Genomic DNA, 14,422 nt, shown 5'->3' on the forward strand with positions numbered 1-14,422 from the left:
CTATAGGTAAAAAACCTGTAGGTAGTATACAGACAAATTGATGATCATCAGTTAGCTGGACTAGCAGCAGAGCTTGAGGCCTGTTGTCCCTGCCAACTGTGGTCTTGTCAGCGCCTGTGGTCGAGAACATGTCCTCGTTGGCAACCGCAAAAGTTTTCTGGCTGTGACTGCGCCAGCAGTATCTGAGTCTGTAGTTCTTCCTTCTACTGATCCTGGACTCATTTGGAAGGTATCCTTCTTCCTGTGAGCTCATCTCCTGCTGTGCCTCCATTTACGGCTACAGTATTCGTCTTCTCAATCTGCTAGTAGAGAGTTCAGGATCAAGTCTTGGTGCTGGAATCTTTGCCCGTCTTTCTGTTCTCCTGGACATTGCAGTAAGTGAATCTCCTCCATGTACTGTCCATCTTGACAAAGGTCATGGTACTATTCAGACTGACTACTTCTCCATTCAGTTCAGTTGTTTCTTCCATTCATACTTCTCTGCATGGATCTTGCAAGTGTCATCTCCTGTTCACCCTATTACTCCATCTCATCCACTGATGAACATTTCGTCTTCCCAGACCTCTCTGCCTAGACCTTCTGAACTCTGGGAAACCTGCCCACATGCCCAGCACTCCTGGACTGCTAAGGCTGAATTCAGCCCCTCTAATGACAACATTGTGTTAGTGGAAGACTTGGATAAGGAAACTACAAAGAATTTAATCACGCTCCAGCATGTTAGTGCCTTAGTAGAGATCCTAAACTGGACCTGTGATATCTTTAAGGTGATTGCCTTCTTGGCCTCTGCTTTGAGCTTCGTTTAACTAGTTAACTGGATGCCATCCACAATGATATTCCCTTTCTGTGCCAGATCAGTGCTTTTAAAAGTGCTACTAGATCCAAAGCTGCTACTCAAGGCCCAGTTGCATTATATCATCGAGGAGGCTCTCTCCTCCTTTACTCATGGTTTGAGCTCATGGTTCTCAGTAAATGGACACTTTTGAGTGGTTTTGATTGGCTAGAGTGGTTTCTTAGTGGTGCCACCAGCCTCTTGGCTGACACATAGCTTTCAGTGGAAGATGTGGGTATGACTGACTTTCTCAGCCTTTCCCTGGGACATGTTTCTGTTCTTTGCACTGAGTACAGTTACTCCCTGCTAGCAAATGTAATTATGAAAAAGTGTTTAAAGGCATTTTCATTGTATACAGTGATGTAATAATATCTCAAGATAATTTTTTTTTTATTAATAAGTAAATGCATAGTCCCTCAGAAAAGAACTTGAAGACACTTTATTATATATCTTTCTTCTAAAGTGATTTTTTCAATATCTTACAAAGACAGTAAAGATTTACATTAAAATGTGATTATTAAACATACATACAATGCTACAAAAATCATAAGGAAAAAATTTTGTATGGATTTTCAACACATGAAACATTCACTCAACATCAAAGAGAATCTCAAGTCTGTAGGAAAAAGAAGATTGAGCTCAAAAGATTGGTTTGAGGTTTCAGAATTTCCCTTATTTGTTCAAAGTTCAGAAGGATTAATCAGTGTTATATGAGAAAGTTTTCAGAAATTTACCATTTATTACTTTATGCTTCAGGGAAAAAGCTATACTTTTCCAGTAAAACATGTTTTTATACCAACATATATGTCAGAAATAGTCTTCTTTTGTGTGAAACACACCAACTTGAGATTTGAAAATAAGAAATGCAACTGCATATATGTTAGCTGATTCTGTTCCACTGCAAGGCGTCACTACGTATTCTTCTGTGCAATCCTCAGGAAGGGAAGAGGGAACTGAAAATTATGATTAATGGGTTAGTATAAGAATGTTTTATTGTAGTTGGAGGGAGGATGAAGCAGATGAACTTTTAGAGAGGAGGATAGCTGTAGCTGCTTACAGGAAAGGAACAAATGAGAAGAAGGCTGGAAGAGATTCTGTTTGATTGAGTTACAACTTAATAACTCTCATGGGATGCAGAAGACTGGCCAGGAGCACTGAAGCAGTTGAGATAGTGTTTGACTTGTAAGCAGGAATGGCCACATTCATGGAAGCAGTTGGGGAACAAGGGACAGTCAAATACACATAAACAAGTAAAGTACTCTGAAGCAGCAGAGTATGTGAGAGCACTCAAAGAGTATGGAGTTAAAAAGAACTGGGTCAGTCAAGTGTGCAAGGGTAGGGCATTACTTGTGATCAGGTTGGTACACAAAATGGCTTGTGTATGAGGAGGAAACAGAAGCAGAAGGAGCCAAACTCATGGAAGCATAAACTTAAAATGAAGACTTGAGAGGCAGGAGGAGGTACTGACTCAAGCTGTGAGACCTCAGGAGGAGTGGGTGAAGCAGAAAGTCACAAGGCATTTATCAGCTCCTTCATGGAGGATTCAACTGTGTAATGTAATTGGCCGTAAAGAGCGTATATAATGAACGTTGTTAGCTCGTGTAGGAATTTATGACCAGTAGAATGAAGGCGGAAGGCGGACTGTAGAAGCAACACAGGAGACTGGCAGGCCCCTCACGGGCATGACAGGGAAAACATCAGGAGAGGGAGGTATCTGTGGCATAGGAAATTCTTCTGGTGGGTAGAACTTAGCAGTGAAGAACTAGAAAAGGCCTATGCACAGTGAAGAACTAGAAAAGGCCTATGCTGCTTATGCTGGTGACTGGGGAGAGGCATGGTGGAGGAGGAAGCTTCATCTCGAGACAATACTTGACAGCCATGGTCACTGAGTAATTGGAAGAAGGTAATTCTAATGACTTGCCAATAGCTGAAACAAAGTACAATTATAGGCACACTGATGGGTGTACAAATGCCTTTAACTCAGGGCCAGTCATTTCATACTACACATGTCTAATTAGAACACTGTTGGCCTCAACATGAAGGGCACTGCAAATGATGATCATTATCCAAAGCTCCATGATGTTCTTCAGTATGATCATTGACATTTTCCTCTGTTATATGGATGAATCCCTTGGCACCAACTTGTGTTACTGTTTGGCTTTGTCAATCCCAGTGAAGCCTTTGAAGTCAGGGATAACTTTCTTTCACGAATTCGTATAGCAGTATTCATTGTAAATGTTTGCTCCTTTTATGATTTCCAGCTGCCTATGATTTCAGTATCATCATCAATAGCAACTCAAGTAGTCTGAATACCTACTGAGTGTGAAGCCTTGACACATGTGATACTCCCAGTCAAGTGACTGAAGCAGTGCTGTTGACCAAGAATGACTGGGAAAGTGTTTAAACCTTAAGAAGTAACCTCTCCTTTTCAAGGTACATTTTTACTCTGGGGATGAAAAACAATACTAAGCTAGTTCCTGGCATTGTACCAGATGCAGTAACAGTTAGCCTTTCCTTCCATACTATAAAGCCTACTATAAGATTCAGAGCCTTTGTCCCGGTGTTTTTCCGGAATAACTTTTTATCTGTGCATTTGACAAAGATATTATTTAGCCATAATGTACTTTACATTCCTACCTAATTTTCAGCAGCATTCTTTATTACTTATATCAGAAAAAAGTATAATCATAAGAGTAAAATAAAGCAGCCGAAGCCAGTGGCGGAACACTCTAATGTCTGGGTTCAGAGTTATATGTGACATAAACATATGACTTCCCGACTCCTCCCACAGGGTGATGATGACAAACAGCTGTCTCTGAAAATCTGAATGAATATTCGTACCTTGTCAAGGCTTCAAGAATGGCGGCTATGATAAGTCATTGTCCCTGTGGTTGCAGGACAGCTTTTGTGATTCAACTTGCACAATTGTTTAGAAGTGAGGAGGCCCGTGGCAAACTCTACACAAGCTTGAATAGGTAAATGAATAATAGGGCCCTTATTTGGGTAAGGAGTACACCCGGACATCCAAGGCTACCAAGTTTTCGTCATTTGTCGACTTCCATAAGGTGCAGAAAGATAATTATATATGCTCTATAAAGCAAGAGTTGTTGATTTCTTAGTAAAATATAATTTGCGGAACAACATTAAAACTTTTGACAAAAAAAGAAAAAGAAAAAATGTCATGGGTTATACATCACTGCATGACCGCTATAGGTCCAAGTGCTTGGGCTTAGCCCGAAATGCCATAATCCACCCATTGATTATAAAGTCAAGTTTCCTCATATGTAATTATGTTAAATAAAGGATCCATGTAATGGCATGTCATTTCATATGATCGCTCCTGTCCTCTCATGACCAAGTACAGCATGCTGGTGTAACATTGTAATGAAGTTGTTTTCTTATTCCACAGAATATTACCAGCATATTGAATTCGATTGATAATGGCTTTTTTAATACCGTTACTTGCACACTAAAAAGTATAGTATACCGGTCAACCAATTTGCTCACTTGAATGATTCTTAATTGAAAAGTGATGAATTGTGAATCATCCAAATTCGACCTACAATAAGCAGCAATTTGTCTCTAAGATTAGGCAGAAGTCATTCTGGACTCATAAAACCAGTAGTAATGACTCATAAAACCTGATAGTAACAAGTGAATGAAAATATTAACAGTAATTGGCTGCTGCGTACATTATGCAGCAAAAGTCAAATGACCATTTATTTTCCTTTTGGACACAAGGCACAATAAAAATTAGAATCCGCAGTCGTCTATTTATTTTGATGATCGTCACTGTCGTATTAGGAAAAATATCAAAGGTTATGACAAATGCCAAAGTTTTCTTCACTTTGTTAATTGATTTTTAATTATATAATTTTTCAATGGAGAAATAGTGAAAGAAAGTAATTTCTCAGATTACTTGTGGAAACCCTTCTCTTCAAGGATTCTAGCACTCGACCTCATGGCATAAATCCTATATACTACTACTACAAAGTGTAAACAAAGTATTGGTTGTATTTCATTGTTGCAGGTTTGGAGACTTTCACAAATAGCCAATTATCCATCGAGAAGGCAAGTTAATGACGTCGTAAGTTACGTCATTATATCTTCGAAAGACATTCCTCTGAGTTTGCTGGCGATGTCTACAAGAAGTCGGTGTTACCCTTGTAATTACCAGAATTATGCAACTTTCGTAATACAGAATACAGTCAAAAATTAGGTAGGGATGACAGATATCCTGTGACAAAGTGTCAGCTTTGTCAGGTAAGTTGAAAAAATTTTATTCCGGAAAAACACCGGGACACCGGCTGTGAATCTCATAGTTGTGCCTTTTTTACACTTGTGGATATAATTTTTTTTATTGGACATCTTTTAGGTTTTTTATTGGGCATCTTTTTCCAAAACAGTCCAGTACCATCACAGTTAAAAACTTGTTAAGGTTGGTAACCTCCCTCCTCAATAATTTTCTGTAACTCTATATTAGATTATGGCATCAGCTTCTTGAGTGTCATATTATACGTAGATATAAACCTGTGTAACCATCTGGTTCCTTTGAATGGGTAGGTGTCACCTGATTCATGCCTTTTTCATAAGTCTTTTAAAGACTGATCATCATCTGTACCTCTTGCTGTCATTGGGCATTTTTTTTTGGGATCATATCATCCACACACACATACTTTTCCAACCTCATTAAACCCTTGCTGTTCCTACACATCCATAAACCCTTGGTACATAGGGGGCATTTACTTTCAGTGCAAGCTGGAGCCAGCCGTTTAACTTAAAACAAGGTGGATATTGGTAGTTGGCTACCAACGGAAGGAGACGGATCCCCTCCATCCAGTTGGTATGCTTTTAGTTTAATTTTTGGCCACATCTGAGACAGACATGTCTCTTCTGCTGCCTGCTGTTTGACTTAATTCTTTATTATTCTTTTCGTTTTTTAATATAATTTTTTTGAGATATTTGGCCTATTTTGAAATAATATAACAAGTTCTTTCTGTTACATTTTGTTATTTTCGCTCTTTCTTGGTGCATAGTTATTCCCGGTTATGCTACATAGTTTTAGCCTATGAGCCTTTCTCTTTAATTCCCTCGCTAACTTGGTTTTGCCTTTTTGATGTAACACAAACCCAGCTTGGTCTTAGCCTTGGTGTATGTTCTTTTATTCTGTTATATCTTTTTTCTATTACGCACCCAAGGAGAGAGGCCTGTCTCTCACCTGCCAACCATTCTATTTTTAGAACATCCTTATTTTACATCTTTTTCTCTTTGTTCTGAAGTGTTTTCTCTCTGAACAAGCAGTTTTTCTGTCGACCACACAGTTACTTGGAATATTGTAATGTTTTAGTCTTTCAGATGATGTAGAGATTGAGAGATATCAAGACGGAGGGGAGTTCTCTTGCTGCAGTGTGATGGTTTCGTAACCATTGTAGGAGACCTCTGCTTGCCTTCCAGCATGGATCCCCCCCTCTCTTGACATGAGGAAGAAGCGGAGGTTGATGTTGTAGGACCTTTAGACACTGTTCCGATTTCGATAAGTTGTCTGCACCTCAATAACCTAAATCTTCTTAGCTTTCCAAGCCTTAGGATCTAAGGATATGCATTCCATGATGATGTTAAGGAATGGTACTAGTTCCTTAGTAAACAAGAGTTGGGGGTGGGCTAGTGTCGTATCAACAAGAGTTGGGGGTGCTAGTATCCTATCATCTCCTCAATTGGTGGTGCAGGTGCACAGGTTTGCAGTAGCACACTCAGCACAGCGGTCAACCAGACACATTCCAAGGAAGGTAGATGTTTGGCAGACAAGTTCGGTCACTAGAGTTGGTGTTAGTGACAATTGGTCTTGACACCTTGACGTTTTGAAGCATTGTTCGATCTAGGAAGACGGTCAAGTTAGTCCTTCAATCTCAACACACCGAAGCTGTTACCATTCGGCACTGTCTTTATGGACCGTGGGCATAACAGCCATTGACCATACCACATTGACAAGATTTAGCAATGATTGAGTCTGGTCAGTACTTAGGTAGGTGACCTCCTGGGAACACTGGATGCTGTTGCTGTCTAGGAAACATCAACAGCATCCATGGTTAGAAACGTTGGGGATAAGCCAGTACAGGCAGTCTACCGAAGGCATTCTGTTCTGGGGTGTGATGATAACCGAAAGTGCCAGAAGTCGGGGATTTCGCAGCTTTCTGCGAATTTCGGGCTTATCGGTGCCGAGAAGCACTGATTTTCAGTTACCAGCGCCTCTGTTAGGTATGTATTGGCACCACCACCCAATTATCGGCGCCAATAAGCGGAAATCGGCAATTTTTGGGGCCGAAAATTGCCAATTTTTGTCTCTAGACAAGCCTCATAAAACCGCATCGCCATTAACTGAGCCTGCTGTTAACCGGGGACTGCCTGTACTTGGATAATTGACCTCCTAGGAACTCCAGATGCTGTTGGCATCTAAGAGATGTCTTTCGCATCCATGATTCAAGTCTTGGGCTTATGACTTCCCATCGTTCTGCCTGATTCGTCGGGTGGTCAGCAGTGTATGAGCATTTGATTTCTAAGGACCTTAAAGGCTACCAAGTCCCTGAAGGCTTTTTGCATTACCACGTAGGACTTCACCTCCAAATTACTTCACCTCCAAACTAAGTGCCAACAACTTGTTTTGGTTCCAGCTTAGCCAAGAAGTGGCATCTAGGAGCTCCATTTCTTTTGACTTTATGCATGATCAGACAGACATATTCCACAGGTGACATGGTAAACAATAATATATTTTAAGTGAGATTTCATAACGTCAGGGCCATTGGTCTGCCCCTAGAATTCAGGAAGAACCTGTCAGACAGGTACTAATGACAGGAATGTGGTCACAACAGACCACATTTGCCTCCTTTTTGCCTTTGGGACGTTGCCCATAGACCCTCGGATTCTTTTTCCTTGGGTTCTGTGGTGGTTGCTCAACAGTCATGTAGATCACCCAGTTCTGAGGACAGATAGCATCTCACCTAAGGTGTATGGCTGTGAAAGAGGGGGGCATGTGTGGGACTAGCCTCCTACATCCTTTTTTATACCCTTCTAAGGGACAGTTAGCAACTGTCACATGCTGTACGGGTGTGCATGCAGGTATTCTAGATGACTGAGTATCCTGTCGATAATTAGCTCTTTTTGGATTAATAGGTGCAACTCCTACCCTCTCTCTAGCAAGGGGAGAGAGGGACTGACAATGAACAGACCCCTTGGTTATTTTCAGCTAAGTTGTCCCTGACAGTTTGGGTTCATCCAAGCCTATCTTCAAATCAGTGATGTTACCTTCCATTTATTCTGAGGCCCAGAAGCCTGGCAGTTGAACATCACAGATGTTCAGCAGATCAGACATATGGGTCTCCTTCCTCTGATCTTACATGACCAGGAAAGAGGTCCCCAGGTGAGGCTTACTACCAGTTAGTTCAGAGATTTGCTCAGAATCCTCCCACCAAGGAGTAAGTGTCCCCTATTTAAAGACCGAGGGTTTGTATACTTGTAGGAGCAAATGACAAATTTTTAAAGTGATTTCTATTTTTTGTAACTTACGACCTGAGGTCTTTACATAAATGGCCCACCTCTCATTCTGCTTCCTGGGCCAAAAGGTAAAGTGAATACGCACCAACTGGATAGAGGGGATTCCTCCCCTTCCATTGGTAGCCAACTACCAATATCCAACTTGTATTAAGTTAAACGGCCGGCTCCAGCTTGCGCTGAAAGTAAATCCCCCTTGTAAAGACCTCAGTTTTGTATGTTAGGAAAAATACAAATTACTTATAATTTGTCATTTATTCACTGTTGAACATCACTGGCAGCTTGTGATACAACAGCCAGGGTACATATTTTACCTTACTTTTGTAGCCCTTCATGATTATGACACTCTTGCTGAACATTCAGGTGTCTCCACAAAATTTATTTTGTATTTCACCCATATGAGCAACCTATGTTTTTTACTGAGAAGCATTTCTTATGTTCTCTAGCATAGAAGCACTACCCTCATCACTGCTTATATGTTTGGGGGTCATTATTTATGCAAGCAAGGGCTGTGCAGTATGAAATACACTGATAGACAGCAGCAGCAAATACAGCGAGAATGCTAGGGGCTATGGGGAAACTGGAAAACATAAGTATGGAAACAAAGGAAAAGTAGTCAATGTGTGGTGGTGGGCAGGGCATAGCCTGACTATTTTGGTGATGCTACAGCCTGTACTTGCTTGCCAGGTGATGGAAACTTATGAAGCTCTTTGTGTACTCCTGGAATTTCCATTTTATAATTTTTGGGTGGTAAACAGAGGAGTGAAATACAGTAATACATTTTGGAACCACAGAAAACTGCTGTACCTGTATTTGTGCCCATGTGATAAGCACACAACCTACAAATATCTATTGATATTAGCCAACATGAAAGTAAACCCAGTTTATTCATTAATGATTTATTTAATCCTGTACTTTGGGATAAATTTCCGATTTAAAGTTTTAGCATACCATATTACTGGTATATGGAGCTGACTTTCTGCAAGTAAAATCTAGAATCTGAATATGTTTATAAGATAAGAAAACATCTAAAATGTAAGTCTTTAGTTCACAACAGTTAAACGTTTGTTATCTAAGACTAGTAAGTAGGATGTATTGACTGTGAATCACTTATAAAAATTTTTATGAATTATTTTATAAAATAAATTGTATCCTTGGTACAAAAATAATTTTCTAATAATCTGTTACTGTAAATTTGGGACATGAGAGATACTGGAAAATTTGGGTATTCGTTTGTACAGTGTACAGTATACTAATATGAATGAAGGTGATGTGAACAATTGTTTATTAGATTTTGATAAAGTTGTTCTTATTAACATTCCTAAAAACAATGAATTTACAGGTGTTGAAGGATTAGAGGCAGCAATAGAGGCCGATTCCCAGTTGCGAGGGTCAGAACCATCAGACCTCTTTCATTATTACATTAACACTTGCTCCCGTCAACAAGTTCGCACTATTCGAACAGAAGAAGCTGTGCTGATATCACTGTGTGTTCTACATGATAAGTTATCTGAAAAAGGGATTAAGGGGTAACTATTATTGTATTTTTAACTGAAGAAATATTTGTATACAGAATTCTTGTTTCCTTCTTAAATAGCCTTTTCACATTAAAATTGTGTTGTTGGTAATGCAAATGATGGCTGCATACTTGTGCCTCTTGTTTGAATAACTAGTGGTGAGCACTAGAAGTTATTCTCTTGAAATTTGGTAACCTGTATGCTTTTAATTACAAATATTTTTGAATATGCTGGTAGTATGCAAAGCTGATCATTCAAAATTGAAGTAAATGGTAGTAGTGGCTACTGGAGCTACACTGGTAGGAGAGGAGCCATCAACTTGCATCCAACAAACCATTCTAACATAAGTAAAGCCCATTTTGTTAGGCCTTTACGCAGGAACATAGTGGGAGCTGAGAATATGTATTTATAAAGGTTGAGAAATGTCTTGAGCACAAAAAGGGTATTTATATTTTACATATATATGTGATATATTTAGGGAGGTTTATATTAGTTAACTGTCTATAACTGTTATAGCTTACAGGCTAGTGAGCTATTTATACTGATTTTCCAAATGTTATCCTTACCTCTTCATGGGATAAGTACTTTCAAAACAAAGGGAAAACTTGTTCTAAGGTGCAACAGCTCAGTAAACAGGCAATGACAAGACAAGGCTTTAACAGATTTTTTACAAGTCAAGATTCTATAACAGACTAATCAAAATAGGACAAGCAATACCTGTTGTACAGCTTGGAATAAGAGAGGGAGAGTTTTTTTGTCATGGATAAAACAATACCCAGATTTCCCTCTTTGTCCTGCAGTCATCCAAAGGAAACAAAGCAGGAGTTTGTTATGAAAGATGGCCAAGGTTGTAGTCTTCCTTACCTGACATATGCTTTGTACTTTCTTTTTAGGGGCAGAAGGTTAAAGGAAAGTTGGTCTTCTAATCTTTTTTATATGATGTTGCATCCTTTGACTTTTTGGTGGATATAAAAATGCCACATTATATTTCCTTGTCAGGGGACAGAAGGAAAGATGGCAGTAGGTCTTATGAGTAGCCTGTCTTGAGAAGATTTGCATGCTGAGATGTGGTCTCATGACAACCCTGTAACTACCAAAGATGCTCTAGAAAAAACTGCTGGCAAAGAATAATGACCAAGGAACTGGAGAAGTTACCTTAAGCAGGGTAGCTGGCCAAACATTCGAAGGTCAAATGTGTCCATAACTATTATTTCTGATGTGCCTGAAATCCTCTTAGAGACAGCCAAGGAAGAAAAATGATGAAACTACTTGCATTACTCTCAAGTATGCTGAGGATTTGCCACCATACATCAGATACCAGAGAATAGCTAAGTTCCCTGAGATCTGAAATCTGTTCAATTTAAAGGATGTTTCTTAACTACAGCAGAGCAGAAGAACAGAGACTGACCTGTAGTACCAAAGTAGGGTCACACCTTGTCCACATTAACAATGCTTTTCATGATTATTACAAGCCAAGCGACAAACATACACAGTTGGAAAAGCAGAATGCTACAAGATCAATGGCTCCAATATGGAAGGCAGCCCAGTACAAAAATGGAAATTGACAAGTAAAGAATGAATTATGGCAGCAAATGAAAAAGAAAAACAAAAGATAAATCACAACAAATAAGATAAAAAAATAAGATAAATAACAAATAAACTACAAAGTGAGACATATATCAGCCTGCTCAACAAAAACATATTTACACCTATGGTATATTGCTAGCATCTGTAAGTTGGATCTTCAAACTAACAAATCTTATCCAGAACATCAAGATCTGTAAGACATCCTAAGTGAGACCTCATCTTGTTGCTGCAAGAAGAAACAAAAGAAAAGAATGCCTGACCAGTGATTCACGAAGTAAAGTCAAAACTTGAGAGTAAGGAAGGCCATGGCTCTTGCTGAAACATACTCAGGCATGCTTTTCTCTTGTTTTTCCTTACTATTTCAGCAGCCAAATGTACTACCTGAGAGGAATCAGCCACCACAAATAAAGCCACAAATTCTCCTATAAATTATGTAAAATATAATTTGAAAGATAGATGTTTATCTCCCCAAATCCTTAAATTACACCATCTGAACAAAATTAAGCAGATGAGGCTCAAATCCTTAATGTTTGTCAGTGCTTGATCAGTTTCACAAGGCCCCTTAGCAGAGGCCTTAAAACTATGGAATGCCTCAAAACTACACACATCATATTATCATATTGTTGTTATTATTATGAGGTAGTTTAACCAGACCAGAGTCAAAACAGACTACAAAAGGGTTGGCCAAAATACTCACATTTTAGGATGACAGTAATCTATTATTCTAAGCTAGCTTTGACTAGGGTATTTGTTTTTTTACTGTATTTTTCCAATTCGGTAAGACACTTGTTACAGCAGAAATTTCTTGTACAGGATTTCATAACGGTAAGATCTGTGAAAATCAAATTAGAGAATAAATGCAAAATTATTTAATACTTTAGGGTAAAGAATGTGAGGAAATTATTTGCAGACTAAGCATTGCATACCACACAATTTAAAATTACAGTACTATGAATTTCTGACCCCACCCACCTGCACGAAAGACAACACCTATTCTGATATCAAGTGGTTCTCTGCACTGGTAAATCAGCGGTGAATACATTCTCAATACAGCCTATTATTAAAGACTCAATTGTAAAAGAAATGATACATAAATATGTCTAGCATTCCTCTAATAGGACGGACTCCTTTCTTGCAATACAGCATTGCAGTACTGAGAGACTATTGAGCACTTGACTTTCAAAACTACAGGTACGTAATTGATGGTTGGTTATAATTTTGTACATGAATATACATATTGCCTGAAAAAAAATATATATGTTAATTTATGATAATGCATTACTAACACAACAATACACTTTTAATTACAATGGTAACATCACAGAATAAGTTTAACCGGGTGATAGTTGTACATGTCCAGTGCAAATCGTTTTATGAGGATATTTGCACAGCCTGTAGAACACATTCCTTACATTAGGGGCCTCACCTGAAAGTGAAAGAAGAATCAATTATGTACAATTATATTTTCTAAATTACAGTGAGTCAGTTATTTGCCTACCTAAAAATTCAGAATTATCTTAACCTCAAGATATGAATCTGACTTAAATTTCTGTAAATTATTTTTAGAAAAAAAATAATGTTTTTAATAATACAATGTTTCTCTTGACTAGGAACTTAGGAACTGGACAGCACAAGGTTCAGATAAAGGAAATCATTAACATTGTAGTGGAAGGGGACAGCATATGTATGACACAAAGTAGGCTGTAAAGTATGATAAGTGATTATGATATGAACACAGTACTAGTAGGCTGTGAAGTATGTTAGGAGGTTATATTATGTGTGAGTTAATCTGGAAGGAAGCTGAAAAATTTCTATAAAAGTTCTAATACAGTATCACAGCTAAGTTTATTACCCAGTTTGCTAGACCTGCTGTATATCTAGTAGGAATTTTCCATATCTCCTGGTATGTCCAATGCTGAGTAAGTTGAAAGATATCTTTTAAGTCTTGATTGTAATAATACTTATTGGTTATTCACCATAAGGATTCTTTTTGAAGATATATATAGCTCTGCATTGCACAAAACTTCACTTCCTCTGTAACTTTTACACAAAAGGAAATTTCCCATCTTTTTCCTTGGATAATCACAAAATCAAAGGTTAAATTAAGATAAGATTAACAAATTCCAGTTCTGAAACTATTTTTGACATTTTGGTTAAACATCACTTGAGTTATGTCAATAAAAAATAATATCTGTTTAAATCCAGAAAAACATCTACAAACTGAACAGTAAATAAACAGAATAAGGAGGACATGATGTCCATTAATTTTAAATATTAGAAACAAACCTGCCTTTCAAATGATACAAAATGGGACTTGATATAAACCACATTTACTGTGCTTCTGGAGACAGCATGCAGTAAGTAGCAAGTTAATCTAGTAGTATGCTTGCGTCCAGTGTGCAAGGCAGAGGACAGTGGAAGAATTCATTTCATGTCTTAACCCTACACAGGAAATGGAAAAGCCAACGTAAAATTTTGACAGTTATGATGTACTGTAGTTGTTTTTCACTGTCCTATATGGAGAAGAGGAAGAAGGCTAAAAGGCAGGTGGCGAGGGGAAAGATGATAATTTTTTTTGAGTACTGAGCTTAGAAATCAATGCAGCCAAGGGAAAAATGAAAGTATTTAGGATAGCAAAGTGATTGATTGACACTGGCAAAGATGTGAAAGGGGCAGAGTATAAAGACAGAAATGGAGAAATTAAAGATGAAGAGAAAGCAATAATGGAGTAATGGAGACTATTTAGGATATCCAGGTTAAATGACTGAATACAAACTCTAGGGTGTTGATACAACAGGACCAATAGGGAATTTATATCTAAAGGAGTTCTGATAGCACTTAAAGGGATGAAAAGTCAGATGGCCCAGGACTATCAGTATACAGTGTTAAGAAGTTGATTTGCCAAGAGCAGCTGAAGAATGGCTCAATGATGGGTTGGTCAGTA

The 14,422-nt window shown here is 38.4% G+C and overlaps 2 protein-coding genes across 5 annotated transcripts in view; one reads left to right on the forward strand and one right to left on the reverse strand.

Moving 5' to 3' along the window:
- The window catches only part of LOC136833395 (putative methyltransferase C9orf114 homolog), a 70,049-nt gene extending 60,100 nt beyond the window's left edge, over window positions 1-9,949 (forward strand). For both annotated transcript variants that reach the window (XM_067095492.1, XM_067095493.1), the window contains exon 6: window positions 9,717-9,949. In XM_067095492.1, the coding sequence (XP_066951593.1) occupies window positions 9,717-9,907 (191 nt within the window). In that variant the 3' untranslated portion in view covers window positions 9,908-9,949. The remainder of the gene's footprint in view (window positions 1-9,716) is intronic.
- LOC136833394 (uncharacterized) overlaps window positions 9,258-14,422 on the reverse strand; it is a 376,341-nt gene continuing 371,176 nt past the window's right edge. For 2 of the 3 annotated variants that reach the window (XM_067095488.1, XM_067095491.1), the window contains one exon: window positions 12,333-12,904. The gene's annotated coding sequence lies outside the window, so the exon portion shown is untranslated. Of the gene's footprint in view, window positions 9,885-12,332; window positions 12,905-14,422 lie in introns of those variants that run through there. The other variant, XM_067095490.1, reaches the window with a different exon arrangement.

This window comes from Macrobrachium rosenbergii, chromosome 51 (genome assembly GCF_040412425.1).
Source record: "Macrobrachium rosenbergii isolate ZJJX-2024 chromosome 51, ASM4041242v1, whole genome shotgun sequence".
NCBI lineage: Eukaryota > Metazoa > Arthropoda > Malacostraca > Decapoda > Palaemonidae > Macrobrachium > Macrobrachium rosenbergii.